Source organism: Syngnathus typhle, linkage group LG10 (assembly GCF_033458585.1).
Source record: "Syngnathus typhle isolate RoL2023-S1 ecotype Sweden linkage group LG10, RoL_Styp_1.0, whole genome shotgun sequence".
NCBI lineage: Eukaryota > Metazoa > Chordata > Actinopteri > Syngnathiformes > Syngnathidae > Syngnathus > Syngnathus typhle.
The window spans coordinates 7,318,671-7,345,011 of NC_083747.1; the positions used below are offsets into that span (position 1 = coordinate 7,318,671).

At 39.9% G+C, this 26,341-nt stretch overlaps 3 protein-coding genes across 4 annotated transcripts; all 3 read right to left on the minus strand.

Annotated features, from left to right (window-relative positions):
• Positions 1 to 1,759: 1,759 nt before the first annotated feature.
• hace1 (HECT domain and ankyrin repeat containing E3 ubiquitin protein ligase 1) lies at positions 1,760 to 18,420 on the minus strand. 2 transcript variants are annotated; one of them, XM_061289276.1, is made up of 25 exons: positions 18,104 to 18,420; positions 17,496 to 17,550; positions 17,226 to 17,315; positions 16,814 to 16,918; positions 16,223 to 16,298; positions 15,982 to 16,113; positions 15,730 to 15,812; positions 15,489 to 15,585; positions 15,313 to 15,414; positions 15,135 to 15,241; positions 13,394 to 13,544; positions 12,735 to 12,797; positions 10,337 to 10,638; positions 8,857 to 8,925; positions 8,592 to 8,679; positions 7,433 to 7,544; positions 6,957 to 7,054; positions 6,719 to 6,806; positions 6,476 to 6,625; positions 5,992 to 6,188; positions 5,336 to 5,467; positions 3,550 to 3,648; positions 3,167 to 3,237; positions 2,961 to 3,074; positions 1,760 to 2,693 (listed from the first exon to the last, which is right to left on the minus strand). In XM_061289276.1, the coding sequence occupies exons 1-25, from the start codon at positions 18,192 to 18,194 to the stop codon at positions 2,591 to 2,593; spliced, it is 2,775 nt and encodes a 924-aa protein (XP_061145260.1). In that variant the 5' UTR covers positions 18,195 to 18,420; the 3' UTR covers positions 1,760 to 2,590. The 2 variants fall into 2 exon arrangements, with proteins under 2 accessions (XP_061145260.1, XP_061145261.1); XM_061289277.1 differs by lacking the exon at positions 12,735 to 12,797.
• A 424-nt stretch (positions 18,421 to 18,844) lies between these two features.
• Positions 18,845 to 22,627, minus strand: bves (blood vessel epicardial substance). The gene is made up of 8 exons (XM_061289056.1): positions 22,471 to 22,627; positions 21,607 to 21,854; positions 21,016 to 21,140; positions 20,475 to 20,662; positions 20,233 to 20,341; positions 19,679 to 19,846; positions 19,460 to 19,601; positions 18,845 to 19,144 (listed from the first exon to the last, which is right to left on the minus strand). The coding sequence occupies exons 2-8, from the start codon at positions 21,836 to 21,838 to the stop codon at positions 19,014 to 19,016; spliced, it is 1,095 nt and encodes a 364-aa protein (XP_061145040.1). The 5' UTR covers positions 21,839 to 21,854; positions 22,471 to 22,627; the 3' UTR covers positions 18,845 to 19,013.
• Positions 22,628 to 23,308: 681 nt separating this feature from the next.
• On the minus strand, positions 23,309 to 26,130 carry popdc3 (popeye domain containing 3). The gene is made up of 3 exons (XM_061289847.1): positions 25,477 to 26,130; positions 24,366 to 24,474; positions 23,309 to 24,234 (listed from the first exon to the last, which is right to left on the minus strand). Exons 1-3 carry the CDS (start codon positions 25,971 to 25,973, stop codon positions 23,956 to 23,958), a joined length of 885 nt encoding a protein of 294 aa, XP_061145831.1. The 5' UTR covers positions 25,974 to 26,130; the 3' UTR covers positions 23,309 to 23,955.
• Positions 26,131 to 26,341: the final 211 nt, after the last annotated feature.

Below are 26,341 nucleotides of genomic sequence, written 5' to 3' on the forward strand. Positions count from 1 at the left end.
CATGGTTGCTGAGGTTATTATGATAAAATTCTCACAGTGTGTTGGATTAACTTCCAACAGCAGTGAAAGTTTGTTAATGTGACTTTCCTTGTGGAATATTCAAATGAACAATTTCAGAGCACAGTGTACAAACTCCATCATGAAACAAAAGGTCTATAGGTCAATCCGGTCAGTGTGTGTCCTGGTGTTAGCGTTGACTCAGAGGGGAGTTTAGAGTTGGAGAACAAACGCCCCAGGTTATATTGTTTGTGCATGGATCCACCCCCACCTCTTCTTTTTCCTAGGCTACTTGATCTCAAAGGAGAGGTCAGGTCATGGTCAGGGTCATTCTCCCTTTTTTGCTTGCCTAGAGCATTATAAAAGAGTAAACCCATCAAAGTGTAGATTAACTACTCTGTAGTGTGGATTCCATCCTGGGCTGGCCTTGCCTCAGTGTCATGAATACACATAAGTATTGGAGCTTGTTCGACGGGTCGGAAGTTCAAAGCGATAATCATGTTTCTGGGTTTGAAGTCTCACCAGCTCTGTTTGAAATTGGCTGTGATGTTGCCCCTCGCGGAGCAAGCAGCCCTGCCACGCTCACCCCCACGCTCTTGGCACACTTCAATCTTTGGAGATGGCCCTGAGGGTGCCTTTACAGGCCTGTAGCTGCTGACATGCCCTAACGATCTCACAGCAACCTTCTTCCAGCATCATATCAGGCATTTTCATGCCATGCAAAGCCAAATTTCCTTCTTCCCATGTGGCTTTCAGAGGTCTGGCTATGTTATTATTGCTTTTATTTTACATAAATCGTTCTGTCTACAGCAATCATCTACTACATATTCTTCACAAAACTTTTTAGACTTCAACACGACTTGTTTTGAAAGTGCAGCGAAAGATGAATGAAGGTGGGGGAAACAAGATCCACAGCTTTTTTTTGTAACTTTCGTGATATACATTTGACGAGATATCGCACTTGTATTCGTAACACGCTGACAAGAGGTGAGAATATGGTTCGTTTGTGAGAACTCTGGGATACATATTGTACCGGGTCAAGCAAGTGGCAAAGTCCGGTGTAGCCCATACAGATTGTTCCAGAGGCATCTGATTAATGTTCCTGCTGGCCTGTCTGTGGCTGAGGTAAAAACTTGGGATTGAAAAAAAACAACTTCTCCTCGCACCACAGCACTAAGTGCATCGAGTTAGTGCAGTTTTAGGCAAACTGCAACAACCTCTTGTGTTCAGACCCATTTCTTTCCTTACTATAATCATTCTTCTTTTCTTCAGCAGCTTTTGGCAAGATAAGAACAAAATTAATAGCAGTAGTGCTAATGAAACTAATAAAGTGAGTGCATTTGGTTTGAAGGTGGACTAAAGCAAATTCATTTGAAAGGGCTTAGTTTCTCTTATGTTTTTATTGGTTGCTTTGATAGAAAAAGTAAAAAGTGCTGATGACTTTTTAATGTTTCTAGAATTGGTGGCATGCGAAGGTTTTTACTGTGAATGCATCATTATCTTGGCAAGCAGTTAACGGGCTTTATGGGGAAACATCACCTGACTAAACTGCAAAACAACTTGTCGGACTTCCTGTGTGCATAGTGATAACTACAGGTGGATGACATGACAGGTTTAACCCAAACATGGTAAATTAGCATTTTCTTTACAAGGAGCGGAGAGGGAATGCACGCTGACAGCCGCTGACTATATTCTGTTATTTTGCCAGAATTGTCACAAGATTTTTTATGTAATGTCAAACCTGAAAAGTACCAGCCCCCAATTATTGACTAGTACATTTATTACACAACTCCAGGTTATCACTCATTTTAAAAAAAAAAACAAAAAAAAAACATATTGTCAGCGGAAACCGTAACGGCACCTGACCTTTCCACCGCCTTATGTGTTACCGTGCAAATGGTCCATAATTCAGCAGCATTCAGGGAAATAAAAAAAGGTGACTTAACGCAATGATTGCTAGCAACTGTTGGCACAATATAGTATTTACTTGACAATATAATTGATGCGTATGTTGGCAACATTTTAATTGACAGTAGTGAAACTAAAACCTTGCTGCTAATAATAATAATGATGCTGTTAACAGCATGGGAATGTTAACTTTACTTGCTTGCGAGGCCACAATATAGAGAATACCACAACATGCAAAACATTCGGATTGCCACTGATTATCACTGTACCTTTCAACTCTTTTTCAACTGCTTAATCTTCATAGAGTAGTAAAATATTCCATCTAGGTTTAAAAAAAAAAAAAGTGACTCCGACATATCGAAACTCATTTTTTATGTATTCTCAATATGTACATATGCAATATCATATATCACCATCATGGATCATTTGGATCATTGTCAAATGTGTAAAGAAAAAAAAAAACAGACACCAGGCATAATAGGTAAGGAATGAGGATGGAGAGTTTTTGGAGGCAGCTCAGCTCACCTCTTTTCAATCTGAAGTGCTATTCCAACTTTTGTTTCCCAACAAATATGGATTTCCCTTTTTTTGTCCAGCAAAAACAGCAAGTGAAGACAAAGACAATGTTTGGAGGGAGGGTGCATCACTATGTATACCCTCCAAGCAGCATAAGCGATAGGATGTTTTATGCCATGGTATACCCGTAGCTCCCACAATGCAACGCTACCAGGAGGCGGTCTCTCAGAATTTCCTGGCTGGGGTATTCTGGCAGCTTCAGCATGTTGATACTGTTAATGGGAAAGATATCAACAAAACATGGTCAGAATGATGAAACTCGGGACAAAGCACCTTTATATGCAGCTGGAGGACTGCTGGTGACCTTCAAACAATTCGAAAATTAGACAAGATTATTCATTTCAAAAATGTTTCCACCAACAAATATGACTTATAATTAGTGCAAAATAGATTATTTCTTTTCCACATTTTTGGGGGGTGATTAGCTTTAAATGACGTGTGTTTTGACTACATAGTCCAAAAATTACAGGCATGGTTACCAAGTACTGGAGGTAGGCAGAAGGTTGGAGGTGTATGGCACGGCAGCAATAGTGAACTTCTGTAAACCGCTCCCTCCCATCAAATAGGCAAAGCCACCATGAGGAACCCTGGAACTAATAGTGAAAGGTGAAAGTGGGTCAAGGAGACGACTAAAAGAATCTAAATTTATTTTCTTCACAGAGAAGGGTCAATGGTGAAGACAAACCTTCCAGTGACAAACTGAAGCATCAGAACTCGTTCCTCCTGGGTGAGACCCTGCACCACTTCCCAAAACCACTGAATACCACAGTAGATAGTAAAGTTAGCTGGGCATTAACAGACAATAGGAAACTAAAGAAAGAAAAAAATAAATCAAGTTTTTCCATTAAAACATCCTCCACACTTCATTGCCCATACTGTACTCTTCAAAAGCTTGAGCTAAAATGAAACATTTTACATATATGTATTCAATGTTGTCCTCTTTGTTCTATTAAAAAAAATAAAACAAAATGCTATGACTACAACTATTACCACTACTACTACTACTAATGATGTCTTTTTTTTTTCTGAGGAATTAGCCGAAGCCGCATTGGTAGATAAAGAGCCCACCTGGATGACTGGCTCCTGAGGGTCGTAGCCACTGGTGTACTCAGTGTTTCTGTACCAATCCTGCACATCAATCTCTGGCATCCCTGACAGGAGGAGCTCCTGCACACAAGCGCAACATGCAGTGAGGGAACATTTATTTTACACAGTGTGGCTTGTTTTACAGAACGTATCATTGCCAATAATATGTCACATCCGTCTGCATATTTATGGAGCGATTCAGCAATCATATGAGAGCAACGTGAATCATCATGAATGATGGGACTACGCTGTTCACACAGACAACAAAAGGTTACAGCTATGTCTTTCGGTCCAACAGCGGCATCACACTACAGTGGACTAGCAACGGGATGTTGAAAGGAAAACGTAATTGCCCTCTGCACCTGATAACTCAAGCTTGATGTTGAGCTTCATCGCAAAGGTTGCAAATACTTGTGAAGTGGTGCAAAGAGTGACCCCAAGTAGAAACCCTGGCTGAATGCAGAGGTCAAATCTATTCGAAACCCAGACTGATTTCATGCTTAAGGTCGTATGTTTGGAGAATCCAAGGTCATTTCCCCATCAACAATCTACAAAATGTATCATAAAGTTCACTACCAGAGGTGCAGTATGTGCAGAAGACCCAGCACGCTTTGGAGGACTGAACAACTTATTCACCTGTTTTCATGTTCACAACACCACCGACGGGACCAAAATCAATGCTACACTCGATGAGATGCCCCTTAGAATTACTCAGGCTGATGTGTGGAGGTTCTTTGACAAGCTTAATCCACATAAGGCTGTTGGTCCTGACAAGCTGCATCCAAGGACAGCTTTGAGGGACAGCGCTCCAAAGCTGGCAGAGGAATTAACAGACATATTAAATATCTCCCGCGCTAAGGCAGTCATCTCTGGATACATGAAGATGTAGGTCATTATTCTAGTTGCCAAAGAGACCCAAGAGACTATCGTCACACTGATAGTCACAAAGTGCTTCAAGAGATTTGCCATCATCAGAGACATCACACAGCAAAAACCACTTCACTGAGGACCTCACCACTGCCAGCATTCTGAGGGGAACGGACCACACCACAAATGCTTCCTCAGTTGGCTCTTGTGTGTATGCTTGAAATCCGACAATGTGTGAAATATTACTTGTGCCAAACAGAGTACAATTTTGTCTCACTGAATTCCAACAGAGCCAATGTAATGAAGGGAAGCGGCCACAATACAACCACATATTAACAATTGTTGGAGAAGTGTTGTCCATAATAAATTAAAAACAAGACACCATCTCTGTGTGTTCATGGTTGTGACCTTATGACACAAAGGATACTGTGTATTAGTGTATGGATCAACAACAACGGATTGAATTTCTTGCTAATTGGAATTGAACAAAGGCAGAATGTGACCTTGCATTTTGTTTCAGGTTGTCATCCGTTGCATAGTGCTGCAGGTAGCCTGGAATGATTTTGTGGTGTGAAACATAAAACAGGTTTCACAGTCAATACTTTGAAGGGGAGAAATGACAGCGTGACCGAGGTGTGTCTAACAAACGCAGGGTGGAATAATACAATTGATCCATCTGCAAGTGGGAACATTAAATCTGCCGACACACAAACATCTGATAGAGCTAAATAAGAAGGAGGGGCTTCAAGGTGACCCCAGCCTCCTGTTTCCACCCCCAAGCTAGGCATGGCTAATCAATCCCTACATCAGATCAGATGCAAGTGGGACAAGGGGAACAAGGAGAATACCAACTGTAACGGAGGAAAACAATGGGAAAAAAGAGGCAAGGACAAGCACTTACCAATTCGTATTCATCAAAAAGCTGAATGAGCGAGACTGGGATGAAAGTGTGGAATCCTTGCAAGAAGGCATTTATCTGAGGCTGGATGGCCCTTGTCATTCTCAGCTCAGTCACCAGCTGGACATACTCTGCCTGGCATGCATGCACATACAGACACACACAAAAAAGATACATGGACACACACACACACACACACGCAAAAGATTAAAGTCTTTGGGAAATGTAGATAGACATGTGAAAGACACAAGGCTCATTGTTACTCTGCACATCACACAGCTCACACTTGATAGTACAGTGCCCTCAACAGAAAGAAAGTGGTACTGCCCATGCACCCAACTGTCAGCCCAACTACACACACATACATGCACATTATCTTTTGTGTCTTTTTGATTATCACCTCTAAGTTTCACATTGGTTGCCTGATTTTACTTTAAAAATCATGCAAAATATTTTGTAACTCACATACGGTAAACAATCATAACTTACATACATCTTACAATTACAATTTTGCTCATTCTATGCATACATTATGTAAATTCCCCTTTCCCTACTCAAATCTTTCATTTAAAAAAAAAAAAAGTCATAAAAAGAAATTTTAGCTTTTAGTATGCTGATGGGTTAGACTAGCTTACGTAGTATGTGGTTAACAGCTGTACCTTATTGTCCTGAGTCACAACAATGCTTGTGCCTCCTGGTTTGAGCGGAACTTCCTCCATGGCACCGAACACATCTGTTTCCACAGAAAAGGTGAGTTCCAGACCCAGATCGCTAATGTCATTGTCTAAAATCCACTGCAGGTTCTTCGCATACTCTGGATCAATGGATGAGACATCCTGGTAATTCACTGGGATTCCTGAAACAGTCAAAAACATACATGCCCCAAATGATAAGTCACATATGCGGTCATTTAAGTATATCTAGACATTTGTATGACTGTAACCCTTGCAAAAAGTGGTGTAAGCATCATTATCATTTTATTCCCATAAGATGATCTGGCTGGAATTACTTTGTCCTGTAGGTTGTAGTTGTAGGTGTATCAACTGCTGCAGTAGTGTGGCATGTAATTTCTGCAATCTTAAAAATATGATGGACTACATAGATTTTTTTTTTTTATATTCATATTGTAAAAATTGCTTTTACCCAGGATGTGTTTGTAGAAGGAGCGGGTGAAATAGATATTAACCAGCTGCCTGTGATACAGAGCCAAACCCAAGATCTGGCCTGCAAATTGGAAGTAGTTCAGGTGGTCTGGGTTTACAGAGGAGTTGCTGTTGGGCTGGAACGTGGTCCCTGGAACAAAGCAAGTGTATCACTACACACCTTCATTCTACCTCAAAATGGTGTGCTTGTCATAGTAAATGTTTAAAAAACACTATTATGTACCATCAGCTGACTGAGTAAAAAGAGCGTAGTCTGGATTGATGATCTCATTGGACAGAACGTCAAACCATTCCCGGACAACACCCTGACCCTGTAAGACAGACAAGATGGACAGGCAGACAGATCACGCACCATGTGGCATCAGTGTTGATTTATAAACTGAGCACCAAGAGGGTCAATAAAAGTTTTCTTGCTCAAACAAACCAAACAAAAAAAAGCACGTCAACATTCAAATACCCACCATCCCTTCCTCGCCATGAAAGCGAACAGCAATCCCTTGCTTCAGTTTCTCATTCGTGGACTTTGAAACCATCTCGCAGCTGCTCCGAAATATTGAGTCTGAGATCAGGATTTCAAAAGGAAATTTACATTAAATGAGAGAACAGAAGAAATACACAGATCAAGAAATTCAAGAAATAACCCTGACAAGAACATTCACCATCATGAGTCTCTTTCTTATATTTTGCCCTTCTTAAGGGAGTTTTGTTTAAAAAAAAACAAAGCTCATTGTGTTGCAGTGCAGTTCTACACCGAGCTATAACCACAAACGTAAACGTATGAGATCAATACCGTACATCTATTATTATGTTTTATGAGGGCAAAGCCTTCAAAACCCTTATATTCAAACTGTTAATATATTTACTCAATATTGTGAACAAGTCCAAGAGCGACACATTTTATTTTGTTGGGATGTTACATCCATTTTTTTTGTTGTACCTCGATGGATGAGCAGGATGTCACTCTCATTAACTGGTCGATGAACCATGTCTGAGTCTGGCTGTCCGGCCAGAAGGTGCTCGTAAAACCACTCACAGCGATCCTTGAAGGGCTGCAGTGGAAAGCACAAATAAAATATATCACAAACCACTTCCCTCTCATTAAAATAACGAACATTTCAAATTTGTTTCAGATCTAAGACTCTGGATTTTCAGTTTCAACTAACAGCCTGGAAGGAGTTCATTGTTGAAATACTCCTCTGTAAGACAGAGTTGAAGCTGAGCGTTATTTGCATAATGTATGCCTTTGTTCTCTAAGTGGGAGTGAAGGGTAAGCATGGAAGAGAAAGCGGCTTTTCCTTTTGGGCTGTGAGGCGTATCGAGAGAGGAAGCAGGTAAATCAAATTTACCATGTAAAAATCTGTAATTAAAATAAGGGCTTGCTCCCAGGTGAGCCATAATCTTCACGTAACAAGTACTCAGTACTGCAGATCAAAAATGAATAAGTGAGGAAGTGGATTAAAATAATAATAATAATTTAAGAAGCCACGTAAAAAGAACTTTGGGTAGGGTAGGGTAGGGTAGGGTAGGGTAGGGTAGGGTAGGGTAGGGTAGGGTAGGGTAGGGTAGGGTAGGGTAGGGTAGGGTAGGGTAGGGTAGGGTAGGGTAGGGTAGGGTAGGGTAGGGTAGGGTAGGGTAGGGTAGGGTAGGGTAGGGGTTTGTATCAGTACAAAATTATTTAGAAGTGAAGACTGTAAGGTAAACCCTCTAAAAGACATAAAGATAGTATAGTATAGAATATATAGTATAAATAAAGAAATATTCTTAGATACTCCAAAACATTATAGTTAAATACTAGTGCTATCGAGCGACTTTGTTTTTTTAAATAATTATTTGTGCAATTCTCTGAATTGGATTTATCAGCTTCTATTTTCGACAAAGCTTGAGACTGGTGATTGGATGAGAAAGTTAAGAGGGTGGGTGCAAGGAGAGGAAGACATGGGGGAGAGCCTTGCTCATGGAAAAGAGCAGATGGTTGAGCAGACAGCTACTGTAAGTTCTGCAGAAAGGAGTCCTGAAGAAAATCTTATCAGAGTGGAAGCTGTTTCAGCTATAATAGGGATTGCCACATTGATTTTTATTTTAAATCTCTTTCTTACCTGGCCCTTAATGATATGCATAAAACGCGACATCAGCTCTGGACATTCCAGCAGGAAGTGAAAGTGGTTAAAGATTATCTTTGGATTCCTATGAGGTGGGAGCACACATCAGTAAAGACAGAAACAAGATATTAGGATGTGAACTGTGGGGCAAAATGACATCATTTAAAGTAAATGTATTGATTTTTTTTTTCTTTCCAATCAATAGCCAGGCTCTTGGCACAATGAGGAGTTTGATGTATGGCTTAGTTCCACACTGACTCACCTGTTTACAAAGCACTTCAGCACCTCATCGTGCTTGCAGACAAACTCAATGAAGTGAGGGGATGTCATTCTGGGTGAGGAAAGAGAAGTGATGAGTGAGAAAGGGGAGCAAAAAGGACAGCAGCAACAATTCTGTGGCAGCCTTTGCTTTCCAATTAAATATAGATTACTCATCTGAAACAGCCAAATGTCTACAATAAAAATGATGAATTGCCATTGCAGACAAAACTAGACCAGACTCCTAATCAAGACCAGGGTGAAAAAAAAAGAAAACAACAAAAGCAGGAAGACACGCGTTTTATTCTGGCCGGCGGGCGGATCAATACTGGAATTCCATCGACTGTTAATTAAGTATACTTAATGATCTAATGGAGCATAATTACAGACTGGGTGAACGTTTAATGTGATAATGTGTGGAGATAAATGTTAGTGCAAACAAGAGAGTAGACGAGGCAACTCAGAGAGAAAGAGGAGCAAAGAAATATTCCAAGTAGCAAATAGTGAGAGTATTCTAATTGTACCCTAATATACGGTATTAGTGTGGCGATACTAATTGCAGTAAAGAGTAGTAGTGGTAGTTTACGGTATACGAACTTTAAACTGCACATCAAATACGAGTTTTTACACTCTCCTAAGAGTGCCATAACAAGCCTACTGTTCAACATCCCCATTTTAAAGAGCACAACACTCTGCTAATTCTTTCTAACTTGAAAAGTGTCCAGTCTTTAAATAACCATCCCCTGTGGCACAACAGTGAATATGTAGTAACGATTAGCTCCTTACAGTGAATAGAACTGAAACAGTACTCTTCATTAGCGACAACAACTGCATTCGACATGAATCTGAAGACTCCACATGAAGAGATTCATTGTTGCACCATAGGATCATTTACAACAAATGTACATCTGCAATGTGGTCTTTAAAACGATCCAAAACAGCGTTTGGTCATGCTATTTATTTAATGTTAAAAACAATCTATTTTATTTGTAGTATGTAGTCTGTGCATGTACAATATGTAGTCTCCTCATATTATCACTGCTAATGATAGAAAACACAACCAGCCATTGCAATTTATATGCAAGTTGATAATCACATCACATGTTAAAATTAAATGAATCTTTTTGCATCCTCAAATGCACAGGCCAAGCTCACCCATCTGCTTTCATGACGGATTATGTATGTGGCCATTTTTACATGAGCTAATCGTCAGCAAATCCAGAACTGCAGTTCAGTTCTGCTTTTTCTTTTGGTATATGAACTTTTTTGTAAATTGACAAATTTGATTTCCTGTTTTGGCTTTTTACATCAGTCTAATTTTTTTAATACGAGGTATAATTAAATGTGGTATTCATGTTTTCGGGAGTTGTTCAACTATGTCACCTAAATAAGACTGGAGCATTTCCAATGTGTACCTTTGTACCACTAGAAGTACCCTACAGTAAAAGCCATGCGTCGATTGATAGTCATTGCAGTAGACAAACCCTTGTGGCATCTGGCAAGAGCAGCACATGTAGAAGGCCTGGATCACAGCACTGAGCCGATTGGCTGTCATGGAGATAACGTCTTCCCCATCAGCATACACTTCTGTTTCCATGACAATCTGAGAGTCCAGGGAGGCGGGGTGCTTTGGTGTGGTGCTTGAATGATCGACTTCCCGCTGTTTGAGAAGCAGGGAGGCTATCTCGCTGTTGGAAGAGGTGCACGAGGGGTTCCTGTTTCTGTCTAGTTCAGTGGAGATCAATACGAGCCACTCGTCCAGAGAGTGCCAAAGCAGCTCCAAGGGCTGTAAACACAAAACGCAAGAGGTGAATGAGATCAACATAAAATAAAGCACAGGGAAAGTTTAATAGAGATACAAAAGAGGAACTGATTTAGCCCTCAGGGTATCTTCAGGTATCACAGTTGAATTTTAGCCTTAAGTAAATTTTTCATGTTATCTACAAAATTATTAAGGGCAATTCAAAGGGAAATCTTTCTCTATTAAAGGCCACTGTTGAAACATTCTCAATATTTACAATGACCTGAAGATTTCCTGTCATGCAGCACCACCCTACAAAGCTTTAAAATATTTTTGCAAATATATAGCCGAGGGGGGGGGGGGTTATTTGTAATCACCCTTCAAATTAATGCAATGGCTGCTTTGGTCGTTCAATATAACTTAATAAGGGGGCGGTATGACTGAACAACCAAACACCATTGTTTTTCTAAAATTGGTATCTATTTTTTTAATGCATATATAATATAGACATTAATTCTTATTTCAGGTATATTGAAATAAAGACAAAATAGCAATGTCTTTTAGCAATGCTTCAAAAGTCTTACAGCAATTACTGATGATGTTATCGATATCATCGGAACGTTTAATCCCCAAATAAGAGCGCATTAGATTAGATGATTAGAATTGAGGAAAGAATGACTCAAAATGTCAACGAGTTGGCACAAAATCCATAGATTTACTTTGAGATAGACTTTTAATCCCTCAAATGCAAGCATTTTGCAGTGACAAATAAGGAAGCAAGACTGCCGCAGCCACTAATTTGCTAGCTGCTTCAATTTGATTTGCCACCTAACTCTTTCATCTTAAATTACACCACTTGTCTGAAATTTGAACATGTCTAAATTCATTCAATATATTTCAAGAGTGAAGAAAATATGTAATTATATTATATGCATGTAAGAGTACTATCCGAGTATACTTCCAAAATATAGATTTCTTTTAACTACAGTTCTTATCCGTGTATGTCTGTGAATGTATGCGTGTCTAAAAATAAACGTTTAGGTTTGCGTTACTGTGCACAACAGGGGGAGCAGTGTGTCTCTTAGCACATTCACACTGAGATGATACCAGTGCTGGTACCAGAAAGCCAAAGCAAAGCTCTGTCATAGATCAAAAACATACATGACCAAATGTGTTTCTTGTCTACACAGCAGTGTATTTGGGCCAAGGACCTGTGATTCACTGCTAGATGCTTTCATAAAAAAATAGACTCTAATGGGTCTGAGAACTCGTTAAACAATGCTTGAACAACACTGCTCAATTGGGAACGCTGCAAAAGTGGTTTGTGAGTGTGTGTGTGCACCGTTAGTTTAACACATTATTAAAGTGATTAATCCAACCCCCTTTCAATGCCATTCATTTTTTTAATAGTGGGATTAAGGCTCATTTTGTCTTAATACAATTTGTACTCTTTTAACTTGCAAATACCAGTGACCAAAGGTTTTACAATCACTGATCAGCTAATGCAAATATTGGTGAACGTAGATGACAAAAAGAAGACATTTTTGCTTTTTTTTCCTCCCCTCGATGAATCTGAGGGTGCCCTATTAAAATCATTTTTGATTAAACAAAAATATTTTTGAAATGTCGTTGCTTTGCCATAAGACGTGTATTGGATTAAAACAAAGGGGAAACACCAACAAATGGTTATTTATAAGATGAGACCCTTGAACTACAATGATTGTATTTCGCGTCTATTTTTCAGAGGTTATTTGAACGCTAATAGAATCCTTAGTCAGATGGAGTAGTAGCAATCATATAAAACAAGGAAGACAAACTCTTGGGTTAGGCAATAGATCATTTGGGGTAGTAGAGATCTGTGATGATCTGTCATGTCTTGACTAACGGCTTGCAATTGCATTTCTAAATGACGCCGATTGATTTTTAAAAGAGCTACAATGTTGCTCGTATTGCCTAATCCAAGTTGTATTTTCAAAATGTTGTATTTGAAAATAATACAATAATCATAGATTCAAGAGAAAGGAGGGTAAATCAAAAAGCCCAGTTTGTTGATTGTATGAAATGAACAATTCCAAACAATGTCAATATATTCATATTCACAGATGAATTAAATAAAAATAAATGAAATGTCCATGGCTCACATCTAATACAGCAGAAGCTGTCCAAGTGTCTTTTGGAACAGCATCCCCTTGTCTCATACGCATCTGCAACCAGCAGTAAAATGCAACCAGATGACATACCATATGATGACGTAGATCAGAAAACTGGTAAAATTACAGGGATTGTTGGCAATGGTATCGTGAACATAATCGATTTTCAATGTCCAATGGTCTCTAGCAAAGAAATGAATCAAACGTTGAGTATATGAATGTGGATAGTAGTAACGACTTTATAAAACCAATCTGGATTAAAATCAAGCATTTTCTCCAATTTATTAAATTTTCTTAAATGGGTTAGTTTTTTTAAGAAGAATTAGTGGATCATTAATAAGTACAGAATGTTATTTTCAACCTTGCAACATAAGGAACACTATACTCTCAATTTCTCAAATGTTCTTGGAGGTCTGCAACTTGTCATCTTTCCCCATCCTCAGTATGAACGTTCATTACAATCTAGCAATGCAGTGTTAACAAATGAAAGTGCTTTACTACCATCTATAGGTCACATTTATAATGACACGCTCATACACTTGCACACGCATGCTGGCCTTGAAGCACATGTCTATGACAGCTGGTATGAATTGGCCAAAACTTGACAGATGCATGCACACCGTACCACCACACCAGTACAAGGTACCAACCTTAAAGACCTGGCTACGGGGAGTCTTGTTGCCATTGTAGCCCATATCATTGCCATTGTTGGGTGACGAAGGACCAAGGCGGAATACGTGGCAGAAAATGCGAACAATCCTCAATAGACTCTTCATCTGGGCATCGTAGCTGCTGGATAAGCTGCGGAAGGAAACAAGTACAATGTTTATGACGCTAATGATAATTTGCCGTATACCGTAATCGGTCAAATAGTGGCCGTATTAATTAATTGACTCATTTGTAAACAGCACCAATTGTTTATTTGAACAAAGCCAGGGATGGTGCAAGACATGCGGCTCTCCAGGTTACTAGGAGAAAGGAATGTACCTTACTTTACATTTCTATGCAAGTGTCTTTTCATTCTCCATTACTGTTACCTACATGTTTATGCAAATTCAAGTGAGCCTCACGTGGTTCACACAGCAAGAAACTATTCCCATTATCGACTTCAACTACATGACTACAGTGAAAAAGGATAAATCACTGGTGAGTCTCGTGCTGTACTGCTGATATGATGTTATGCAACTTACAGAACTCATGCAGATGCTGGCATAGTGCCAACCCGCATGCAGCAGAATAATGGAGTACATAAAAATCAGTGCGCACGTGAATTGCGTTAAATTGTACCACTAGGTGAGAAGTTGGCTAAAGAATATACATATATTTATACATTTCTTTTTTAAATACTCAGGGTGAAATAAGAAGGTGTCTTTTTGGTGATAGGCATTTTGTTTAAATGACTCCTCTGCAACTAACAGAAATGTATTAAAGGCCAGTAGTTGACCATACTGTATGTACACAGTAGCTTTCCGACAGTTAATGGCACAAATCATAAGAGCTGGGCTTTACTGTGTGTAATTAATCACCAACTTAAGGGGAATAAGATGTAAAATGCAAGTAAGATGGCGGCGCGTGCACACGCAGCGGCCTCTCTCTGTCCCGAACGGTGTTTTGTTTTGTCGTTTAATGTGGTTTTGTCCGACACTTTTGTGTGTTCGTCTCGTCGCACCGGGTTGTGCTACAAGTACAGCGGGCTGGTTCAGCTCGACATCGGCGGAAGCGAGTTTTGTGGCGATCTGGACTTTGAAGCAGGGACATTAAAGGCGCTCGGTCTGCTCCGTCCTGAAGCGAGAGCGGGGGCGTCCGGGCCAGGCTGGCGGCCAACCCAGCTCGACCGGCCGTGCCTTCCTTTCTTCGGGCGAACGTTCGATCGCTGGACATCAACATGCCTGCTGAGATCTGTGAAACGGACAGTGCGTAACTGCTGTGCATCTGGAGCGGCTAGTGTGCTATCGGGAGGACCGGGCCATTGTACGAGGGGAAAATCGCGAGGAGGTGGAATGCGTGTCTACATCCGTGACGAATGGTGCCGGGACTCTGTGGTGGGATGCAAGCACTGCTCGCCTCTGGCGAAGTTTGTGATCTTCAGGCTTTTGGCGTCCTGAACTCTCTCCCCCGTTGTTTACTTGTATGTTACTCGTGTACTGTGTCTCGTCACCGTGGGATGGAGGAAACGTAATTTCGATTTCTTTGTGTGTCTTGGCATGAAGGAATTGACAATAAAGCTGACTCTGACTCTGAATATTTAAATGTTATCAATGGTCAGACCACAACTACAACAGCAAAAGCCTATTTAATGTTTCAGCGGATGGATGCGTTTCTAGGAGAATCAGAATATATTTGGTTTGATACGAACACAGCTATTGATTTTCGTGAGTTTAAAAATCGTACCTCAGCAGTTTATGTCCATTAGTGGTGGCAACTTCAGCCAGACTTGTCAAGATTCTCTGATAATTACTGTCACTCTGCTGAGAAACATGCTCCAAAACCTGCCTGAGCTACACACATACACACATTTATTCAGGCATGATGATGAATCAAAAATCCCCCTTCCCCAAATTTCTCAAACCATGTTCTCTTTTATGTCATCATTCTGTGTCATCTGAATGAGTATCTGGAAGAGTCTGCTATGATGCTGAATGAGGATTTCGCAGGTCTCGCCATATCCTCCCTTAAAAAATGTAAAAGAAAATGCACAAACAGTAGCAGAGAAAATGGGGCACGACAGTAGGTATGAATGCTGACCTGCACGCAGAGATCGAGAGGAGTGACCCCATTCTTGTCAGCAAGGTATTTGGCTCCACGAGAAAGCAGGATCTGTGCCGTGTCTCTTTGGCCATGGCTGCAAAGTAGTTTGAATATTAGGGTTAGTGTACTTAACAAAACTGAAATCGTTCTTTTTTTTGTCACTAAAGCATTTTAAACGAGGCTATTATTTCCAGCAGTGCGTTTTAACAAGATTAAAATGAATTCACGGTTGGCAAACCTGCAGGCAAAGTAAAGCGGTGTGGCCCCTGAGACATTTGGTCGGTTGATGTTAGCCCCGCTGTCCAGGAGGCACAACACGGTCTGACCAGACATGACACATCAATCAGACATGGGAAATTTTGGAGAAGTCTTATTAACAATGACCACAGATATCAGCTACAAATGGTCGAATTTTAAATTGTGCTATGTGAGTTGGGTAAAATTATATTGGGTGGCTGCACGAAACATTTTAAACTTGAAAGTAGCTTACAGTTTTGTGTCCATTCTGACAGGCTACATGCAAGGCAGTTTGCCCCATGGCATCTTCAACGTCCACGTTGGACACATGCTGGACAAGATCGTAAAGGAGCTCAGTGCGACCGTTCACGGCCAACCAGTGGATCTAAAGCAAAGTGGTGGACGACAACAGAGAGTCATTGAGAGAGCTCTGACAATTGGTGAGGACTTGAAATAAAACTTCAGTTCATTGCGAAACGGTATTGACCACTCACAGCAGTCAATCCCTCATTGTTGCAGATATTGACATCAGCGTTATATTCCAGTAGTTTGCCCATACATTTCTTCTGGCTGAAAGAAACAGTGGGAGATCAGATTCCGACAAGTCTCTATATTTTTAATAGAATAACTACCTCGTTTATAAACGCTTCAATCAAAAACTGATTTGCCTTCACCAAGTAATTCATCTGGATCAATACAGTAATTATTTATTTGAATTCACTGTTAATTCAAACTTCACATCTTCTGTGCAAGCAAATTATGAGTTTCGTATTGATGCTAGATAGAATTTTTTGTTCTCAGATAGAGTACTTTTTTTCTTTTCTCTTTGCTGCACCATATTTACAATACTCCACCTGTTGGCTTTTCCTTTTCTCTGATGGAGGTGTTGTACTGTATAGTTTGTTTGTTTGTTTGTTTTTTTGGAGTATGACTAATTTAGGACATAGGACTGCCTGTTCATTAAACAGAAGTGTAATTAAACACATTTAGAATAATTTTGGACTTCACCATAACTATTGCTCATGAGCAATTCACAATCAGAAATTCCCAGGACTTTTACTCAAACACCAAAGACAGAGTCTTACCCATTCCTTGCAGCAAGATGCAGTGGGGTACAACCTGAGATGTCCTGGTAGTTTGGGTTGGCACCTCGCTTCAGCAGCAGAACAAGACACTCCACGGATCCACAGCTATGCCCAGACAAAATATATGGATCAGTGGACAATTGAAACATGACGATACAAAAAGCACTAAACTAAGTTCTTAAAAAAAGAAAACAAATGACTATTATCTACGCCTTGTTCCTTTTCTCACTTTTGCACATTCCTTTACCTTGCACAATCACACTTCCTTTAACATGCCGCTCTTTTGTAATAATACACATTTATCTCTATAAACCACTAGTTGCAAATCAATCGTACCAAGTCAAGCCATATTGAGCCTAGTATGTACTGCGCAGAAGAACAATGCAATTTGACAGAAGAAAGAAAATCTTACTTGGCAGCAATGTGAAGCAGACTTCTCTTCACACGTCCAAAGGCATAGTTTACGTCAAACTTGGAGTTCAGTAGCAACTCTGACACTGATCTTTGGGAGGCAGGAGGGGACAAGTGGTTTGTCTTTTGAGGTAACAACTCATGTTCTCGACTTCAATGTGACCAAAGATGGTAAAATTTAAAACAATAGCGCTAAAATGGGTAAACATATCAAATGCGGCAATGCAATAACGAACTGTATGAGAATTTGAGATGTGTTTAGAATTCTCACCTGTGTTGGTCAGCCATAACCATTGGCATTAGTGTGTACACTGCAGTTTCATTGTCTGCAAGAATAAAGAAAGGTGAAGACAGCTGGAGGAAGCAATATTTTCAAAACACAATTGTGTGAACTGATTGTTGACTAACTGCATGTGGACCAAATGGCCCCCAATCAGGAGTTGCAATGGTGATTAAGTCTCAGAAAGTTTGTGGTAAAAAAAAAAGAAGAACATTTCAGGTAAGGGATGATGTCTGGCTATGGCATCACAGCAGAAGCTCGAACATTCACAGAGATCAAAATCTAGAGAAGTTTACAAAAAATATTCCAGAAATGAGAAAACATGAGGAAAAGGTTTTAGGGGGAAACACGTCAATCTAAAAAAAATCTCACGCATTTTATATATCGACTCTCATACTCACTCACACTAGACAGTTCATTAGGTACAACAGTTGTATCCCCCAAAAATCTGCTTCTAGTTTTGTTTTGGTGTTTATTTGTAGCCACTGACAGTGTAAAACCAACAACTAGATGACAGATCACACATCTGTCATTCATGTACAGAGTAAGCAGCAGACGGCCAGTGCTACCTCCGCCAAGCGTCAAAGCAAGTGTGTTACCTTCGGGGAGTTCCACAGTCCTGGCCCGGCGGAGGGAGCGGGTTAGTCGGTTGAGCTGTACGTTAAGCTGCTCCATCGCCCGTTCCATCATATGTGGACAATCCGCTGAGAGAAATTGGGGGGGACCACCGTGTTCCCAGAAAAATCTATTTGATGCAAATCCCAATACGTTGTCCCTGGCCGACACCCATGGGCGCTGCGGGCGTCGGCTTTTTTCCTGATACAGTACACTGCGTTACTGTAAACTCATTCTTTCCCTTCAGTGTTGCCCTCCTTCTCGCCAACGTTTATTGCACACTTCCATACTTCCTGTTATGATGACGTTTGACATCGTAGTGTTCCCTGGGTAATGTAGTCTTTTATTGTTTCTCAGTTCAGCTTCTCACGCGGTGGGGGGGCGGAGGAGGAATCGAACCCGCACCCTCTTAACTGTGAGGCTCCACCGAGCCGCCCCATTATTATTATTATTATTATTATTATTATTATTATTATTATTATTATTATTATTATTATCGCCATCATCACAACATTAAACAGAGATCAGGATGAGCATCAATGAAACCAATGGTTAAATTACTTTGAAACATTGATTTGTCGCTTCTGAAAAAAAAAAAGAGTTTTAAATAGGAAACTACTGTAAATTGTAAAAACCCAAGCAATTCCAGAAGTGGAGAATCATGGTGCCTGTAAAATGAAATTGTCCTGCATTTCACACAGTGACACAAACTTGGTCAACAAACATTTCATCAGAATCATTTTATTTCACTTTATATGTGAACATTTAAAATTGGTTTACAAATGTGACAAAAATGTAACAACTGCCTGTCCCCCTGTCCATCCACCCACTTGCTCGTCCGTCCATCCATGTGCGTGCGTGCGTGTGCGTGTGTGCGTGTGTGTTTCTCCAAGGTTACACTTCCTCAGTGGATGTGCTGGACAAACGACAGGACTTGGAGAGAGGAGAATCAACAAATACGTCATCCTCCATACCTTCCTCAATTGGGTTCATTTTCAAAGAACCCTTGAGAACTGGTGATTTTTCTAGATGGAGAGAACAACACAAAAAATAGCAATCTGCTTAAAAAACAAAATTATAAACAATATGACATCTCAGAACTACTTTAAAACAAGAAAGCCCAACCCAGTAATTCACATTTTAGTGGGTTAATATCTGCAATGGTCGCACTTCTAGATCTTAGAACATGGTTGATTTTGTTAAACTTGAAAAAGCTCTCCGGATTTTCATCCTTAGAAGACTTTATTATAGAGAACGTAAGATCCTCTCCTCGGCAGTACAAAGCCTTTTCAAGGGCGGATTGGCGTCATCTGACCCATGAACACAGCACTGTGACTTACGGAGAGAGGATCCAGTCGAACCCCCTCTTAGGATCTGATTAAGAACATCATCACTGTCACTGGTGCTGGCCATGCTGTTCCGCATATGCGTCATTGACAGCTGGGAGGAGAGACTGGGCTGGCGGTCCATCTTCTTTACTGCCTGGAAACCAACAAAAAAATAAGAATTTAGTCATCGGCTATGCAATCACTAGAGGTGTTGAATATTATTGCACTGACCTTGTCACTGAGTGTTGGGTCATTGAGAGAGTAAAGCTTGTTGGTAATGTCTTTACCAATGAGGTACCTAAACACCTCATTCAGGAATGTATCTGACTCCAGGAAGTAGGTGAGTCTTTCTCGAGACCAACACAGTAATTTACAGTCGTCCTCTGCCACAATGGTTACCTAGTAGTCAAACAATAAAACAATACATACATCTTTCATCCAATATTAATTAAAAGGGGAGAGAGAGAACATTGAGATGGAGACAATGAGACTTAATTGGCTGTCAAATTTTGTGTTTTCTTCAAAAAATGAGACAGGTTTTATTCTTAATAAGTGCAGTTTCCATGTAAAAACATGAGAGAGCACTGAAAAAACATTTGACTGCATATTAAGTTATAACAAATAATATTGTAAGGCTTTGTAACACCATGCACAGTTTAAATATTAAAATGGTGCTCCGGTTGCCCTTATAAATACACTTCAGAAAATAAGTTAATAAGGTCACCATCTTTTGACATATTTATAACACGCAACACATCCTATCTAAATAAAAAAATGTGTCATACCTGGAACTTTTCTCCTCTGTGCATTAAGGTGGATCTAAATTCTGGTGAATCAATAAATGCATTGCTATAGATGTTGTGAAGAAAATGTCCTCGATAGGACACTTTCATCCTGTTGCACAGATATTTAGAAGTCAGACTCAATACTAAAAACATCATAATCAAGTTCAAACTATTTTTTTTAATTTAATACTGTTTAAGTAGCGTTAGAAATCCTATTTAGTCAGTCATGAAACGTTACATACTTCCCTTTGAGAAGAATGCTTAGTCGTTCATCCACAGAGGTCTTGTCCTCTACAGCATAGGCCTCTCCTTTCGTAAGAATCTTGATGGTGCAGAATTGGCCCGTGAGTCTGCGAAATAGAGCCTCATTCACTTGTAGGGGTTCAAACATCCGCTTATACACAGACCTCAGATCCCTGTCGATCTTAATCTGAGAGAGCAGAAAAACAGATAACAAGATAAGTGCATTTATGTCGTATATCAGCTGATCTATTTAAAACACACCTCCAAGAGTTAAGAAAAGGACACTGGCTGAGGAGGTGGTGTCTCGTGTTTTATTCTTAAGTCCTGCTCTGATTCTGTCACTTGGTCCATCACTTCCCCCTAAATTCCCCAGTGGTACCTTTCTATTGTATCAAACTATCAAGCATCACATTTACTACAAGGCAGAACCAAACCCAGGAGGATAGGTTGACCTCCTTTCCAGACAATGGAAAACCTGCAGCCTAAATCTTATCATAAATAAAGGCACACTTGGTTTGCTAACAGCAATGTATAACTTACCGGTCTACGTTTGTATAAGAGAAACATCAAGTGCATGAAGTTGACCACCAGGAAAACCGCGTTCCAAACCATCACGTCCATGTTACACCTGTACAAAGTTGCCCAGGCGATGAAGAATCCACATCCTGCCAGGTTGCGAAAAAAAAAGGGAAACACAAACAGCTTAAGGAAGTTATACATTTTAAATCTAAAATATATATACAAAATAAACACTGCCCATAAAATCCTGCTAGCCCATAATGTGTTTTTTTTCCCCCTGCTCTCTTTCTCTCACTTGATCCCCTTTTTTTTTTAATTCTTCTGAGACATGGCTCTTTGAGTGGACTTTATAAATAAATAACTCTTTACAACCACTTTTCCCATGAATCTTGCTGCTTCCTGTCTCTCGTCTGCTTCCAAGGGAAAGATAAACATGTTGTAAATACATTTGTCTATCTTCTGTTATATTCTTTCTTTATCTCTCCTTTGTTGGAACCTTACTCCATGCGCCATCATTCACATGAAGATCTTGAAAAGGTAAAACAATGGCAGCTTCCAGCTTTAGTATATATAAAAAGTGAATGCCACCAGAAGGCGGCGCTCCGGACAGACCTGTCACAAGAAGAAGGCGAAGGAGGATCATGTGCAGACCAAGCGTGGTGGGGATGACCAGGCCCAGCAACAGCGACATGTTGCCCAGGTGAAAGAGAAGATGGTGGGCGTGCTCCCACTCCTGGCAAGTGGTAGCGTTGGGCTCCACAGATGAGAAGACAGGGGTGGCTGAGTGGAATGGGGGTAGGGTTGTGAAGAGGAGGGGAGGAGACGGCCCAGGGGTAGAGGACATCCTGCTGCAGGGTCACCTTGGAGTAGAGGGCAAAAGTATACGCCAGTGGAAGTGAAAAATTCACATTAGGCATTGTCACAGTGTATTTTTTCTTCAAATAACCCTGAGAAGGAGAGTGCTTTGTCAAGAAGGCAGGGAAAGCAACATTGTCAATGTATGCTTTTCAATTATAGTTGTTTTGTTCTGGATGAATTGTTGTCAAAAATGTGTTTGTCGTCTTCTATGCTAAGAATGTACTGCGAGATGATCGTGTTTCTGAACTGACAGCATGTGCCACAAAAAGAAAACAGTACAATTACATTGCAGGGTGAAGTTGAAAAAACATTTCTGCATAGTGACAAGTTATTCAAAAAGTTCAGTTATCATAAGCAGGAAACGTATTGCAGGAAGTGGCAGTGAAGGAAAATATTTATTGAACGTGTTGTGTCTTTCTCGAAAATGGACATCATTCTTAATTTCCCGAGTTGTCTCTATCAGATGCTCTGCATGATCCCTCCGGCTGATGTGGCCAGCACTGGAGGGGCTGCTTTTAAAAATAGACGCACACATGCTCAGTTTCCATTGTGGAATTTGTCACACATACAACTTCCTGAGTTTGTGCCAAGAAATTACATACTGTATTTGTTACTCACCGGTTCAGGGGTAGCCAAAGAGTTATTTGTGAGGAGCAAAGATGGAGGGAAGACTTCTTTGAAAGACTCCGTCAAACGAAGAGTGAGCTGCAGAGCTTTTGCAGAACACTCTGATGGGAGAGTGGTAGGGGGAAAGTGGGGCGGGGGCGTGCGCGCAAGTGTGTGTGTGTGTGTGTGTGTGCGAGATGGGGGCGGAGGGGGGTCCATGGTGCCTGCATGATGTACGCCGCACATTCCACGGGCTTGACAACCAGAGACTAAAATGGACAAGTACCGTATCTGCAGAGACAAGTAATTTCGACAGGGGGGGCCAGAATACATTAGAAAATTCATAACACTAATTTAGCATGCTGACACAATATACTGTAAAGAATATTATAACCCATTTTTATTATTGCTATCAATATTCACATTTATGCTTTTTTAAAAATACAATAATTTTAAAGCCGGTTGTTCTTCCTTCATTAAAATCCCACACTATAATTCTTAATTTATATTCCAGTACAGAATGGTGAGATGTTACTTTTTTCTTTTCTTTTCTTTTTTTTTTAATACATTTATTTATCAGACTAGCTGAGCGAGCCAGTTCAAATTATTCTCTATAAAAGGGTGAATTCAAATTAAAATTCATTATTTCTGTTAAAAATGATAGTGTTGAGTGAGTTTGTATTAAATCACTCCATGATGATGGATGGTGTATTATATTTGGTAGTCAAATGCATTATATTATTTGGAAAGAATAGACATGCGTGTCAATTTTTTTTTTACCGTATGTTTTATGCTGCATTATATACGGCTGACTCCATTATACAGTATTGATTCTCAATCAAAGACAAAAAATAATCATTACTTTCATACATTGAAATAGATTGAACAAAAGCAGTCAAGTAGATCCACTTGCAGTTTGGATTACTAATTATTTAATTACTTCATTTAATGCATAATTTTTGCAGAAACACTAACAAATAACCAAAACGCCACGAACAAAGGAACTAATTACACAATTACAGGTAAGCATGTACATTACTTTAATAGCAAAACGTTTCACCTGTAACTATCTGAATTAATTGACATAAAACACAAAATAATTACCAAAAATACTCATGCATGACAACACAACTACAATTGCATCATAAATAAGACGTTCTACATACTGTAGCTTAATTAGCTTAACTGTGGCCATTTGGAGACTTCTAGTAAAAAAATAATATTCACCACAGCACTAAAATAATTGCGATCGTACACTTGCTCATAAAAATGAGCGACCCTTGCCCTCATTCTAATATCTGCACTTACATATTTATAATACAAGTCTATTTTGATCCCATGATATTGAGACATGTTGCCTATACTCTACATTCATAGATATTTCTCTAGATTTAATGTAAATATGAATACGATGGATGAAAATGAAGCCAAACAAGCAAATGACCTCTTTCTATTTCCACTGAGGAAAGCGTGAGCTCTTCACTAGTGTTTGTGTGGTCAAGCCGACATTTCAACCTGCACTGGGACTTTCCTTGGGACATCCGCCTTTTCTAATTCCGTCCCTGGCATGTGACAGTAACTTGGTAAGCGGAGATCATAGCGATATCCAGAGCAGTTGAAAGCGCTGTCGTTAAGGGAGTACAGCTTTTCTGCAATGTCATTCCGCACAACCAGGGCAAAGATTCTCGCTATGTAGCGGTGTTTAGCAAAAAGAAGATAGAGTTTCTTCCTCCTCCATGCCACATATGAGCATGAGTTATCAGCTGATAGGGTGACCTAAAAACAGAAAAATACACACTGACTGATTGCAAAGTGTTTACGTACATTGGAAAGGTTCGCACCAGGCAATTTTCTGACCTAACCACATTTTATGATTTTAAATGTGTATATTATGAATAGAAAGTGACCTGGAATACACCCTCTTCTGATGGTCTGAGGGAGTCCCATTCTGGTGAATCCAGAAACTGGAACGGGTAGATGTAGTGCAGAAACTCACCGTTAACAGTCACTCGGATTCTGTAGGACAAAATAATGACTTCAGATAAATGCATATTTTTTTAGACAACCTTTCTGCCAAATCTGACGCAAGTAATCACAGAGCCTTTTTGTAGCCTAGATATTATTATTATTATAATCTTTCAAAACAGGAATCGATCCTAGCTGAGGGGTGAGAGTGAGACTAATACCCAGCCTGGACTTATCAGCAGTCTATACCAAAACAATTTTGAAAAGGAATCAACCCTACATTAACTGCATGAAAAACTATTGGTCTGTGAATCACTCCAATTCCAATGGCAATAATTTGCCATCATTCTTTTATGTCTTATTCTTAATGTCAAGTTGACCACTATAAGCAATTTAAACTTGACTAGAAACATGAACTGTTTGCCCGGTAAAAACATGAAGGAAATAACATTACAAGCACGACTTTGTTGAATTTGTTCTTAAAAAGGTTCTTTAAAAACCCAATTGGAATGTATTGTTTTTTCAACCTCAATAAAATGATGCATGTATATTATTTTTTAATCTTCATTGGGTTTATAGTTGAACTAGATGACTTTAGCAAGAGGTGTGTGTACACTCGGGACCACTCACCGGTATTGCAGATTCTTTTTATCTGCAATGCATACGTGTTCTTAATTTCAAAAGTCTTGAAATGATGCTTCCACGAGATTTAGCGGAAAGATCGTTTCCATCTGTCGTCTAAATATCACAGTTTGTTCTAATGTCAATAAAAGCACCATAGCTGACCTAATTCTAGTCCACATCATTCTAATTACTGTTACCTGTTATTGTGCTCACAGTATTTTGGAATATTTTTATATATGATGAGGTACACATGCTGAAAAAGTAAATAAATAAATTTAAAAAGGACGTTATCCTCATTATGAAATCAAAACCCTCATTTTATCCATGACATGACCAAAACACAAAAGTGTGCATTAACATAAATTGCTTGGAAATGAATAGTTTTCAAACAAGCATATTTGTTATATATGTTAAAAGTTACAATATCACCTGCCGGACATGAGCACTGATAGTTTATCGATGGCAGTCTTCCCTTCTATGGCAAAGAAGTGGTCCTTCTCTATGGTGTGGAGATCTCCATCAGAACAAGAAAGGATCTCCCCAAATTGTGAAAGTGACACTCCGATCTTCTTGAACACGCAGGTGTAAAGCTCCTGAAAGTCTCTATTGAATGAGATGCTTTTGATTCTGTAGGCAGCGTGCAGAGCCTGACCCAAACACACAGCGAAGAGCGCTAAACACCACAGGAACGCGTCGGGGCTGCACGAATCCGTCCAAGCCCAGAGAGTGGTGCAGAAGAAGCCCAGAGTCAAGAAGGTGAACACATAGAAGGTTCCGTAAATACCGCTGCCACCCATGAAGCCGAGGAAAAGGAAGATGTTGGCGAGATGGAACACCGAACTCTCGGATCCCTCTATCCATTTCTCACATATGATCTCTGGGGGCTGCACCGTTGAGTTGGTGGCTTCAAAGTCCAGAGGCTTCATGTTCAACAAAAGTGATGACAGCTGTCAAAACATTCCACCGTCAACGCCAAGATTCCCGCAGCGAGAAGAACAGTCTTCTAAAAGGCAGATAAACTCACAGTCGACACCTGTCGGTGTCAACACGGCAGAGTTTGGCAACAGCAAAACCGGAATATGATTAAATATTACAAAGTAAAACAATAAAAGAGAGTCATGATGTACTTACTACAGATGTGATGAACCTCTCATTGACAAGAAAGAATAACGGCAAATATATTTGAGCCAGGTAAAATATTTTACTTTGTGCAGATTACGCACCAAAATAGTGCCTTTCATAATTTTTGCTTTTTTAAAAAAATAATTCTTTATTTGACAGTCTGCCAATAACA

Excerpts from the sequence above, each read along its gene's own strand:
- hace1 (XM_061289276.1), bottom strand. The coding sequence starts at position 18,194 with ATGATGGAACGGGCGATGGAGCAGCTTAACGTACAGCTCAACCGACTA. Across the intron at positions 12,798-13,393 it reads CCCGTAGCCAGGTCTTTAAG|ATGCGTATGAGACAAGGGGA; the intron begins GTTGGTACCTTG and ends TGCTGGTTGCAG. Across the intron at positions 3,649-5,335 it reads TTTTTGATGAATACGAATTG|GAGCTCCTCCTGTCAGGGAT; the intron begins GTAAGTGCTTGT and ends GCTTGTGTGCAG.
- bves (XM_061289056.1), bottom strand. The coding sequence starts at position 21,838 with ATGTCCTCTACCCCTGGGCCGTCTCCTCCCCTCCTCTTCACAACCCTA. Across the intron at positions 20,342-20,474 it reads AGCATTCTTCTCAAAGGGAA|GATGAAAGTGTCCTATCGAG; the intron begins GTATGTAACGTT and ends TCTGTGCAACAG. Across the intron at positions 19,602-19,678 it reads ACCCAACACTCAGTGACAAG|GCAGTAAAGAAGATGGACCG; the intron begins GTCAGTGCAATA and ends GTTGGTTTCCAG.
- popdc3 (XM_061289847.1), bottom strand. The coding sequence starts at position 25,973 with ATGAAGCCTCTGGACTTTGAAGCCACCAACTCAACGGTGCAGCCCCCA. Across the intron at positions 24,475-25,476 it reads TCAGTGCTCATGTCCGGCAG|AATCCGAGTGACTGTTAACG; the intron begins GTGATATTGTAA and ends TTTGTCCTACAG. Across the intron at positions 24,235-24,365 it reads CAGAAGAGGGTGTATTCCAG|GTCACCCTATCAGCTGATAA; the intron begins GTCACTTTCTAT and ends TTCTGTTTTTAG.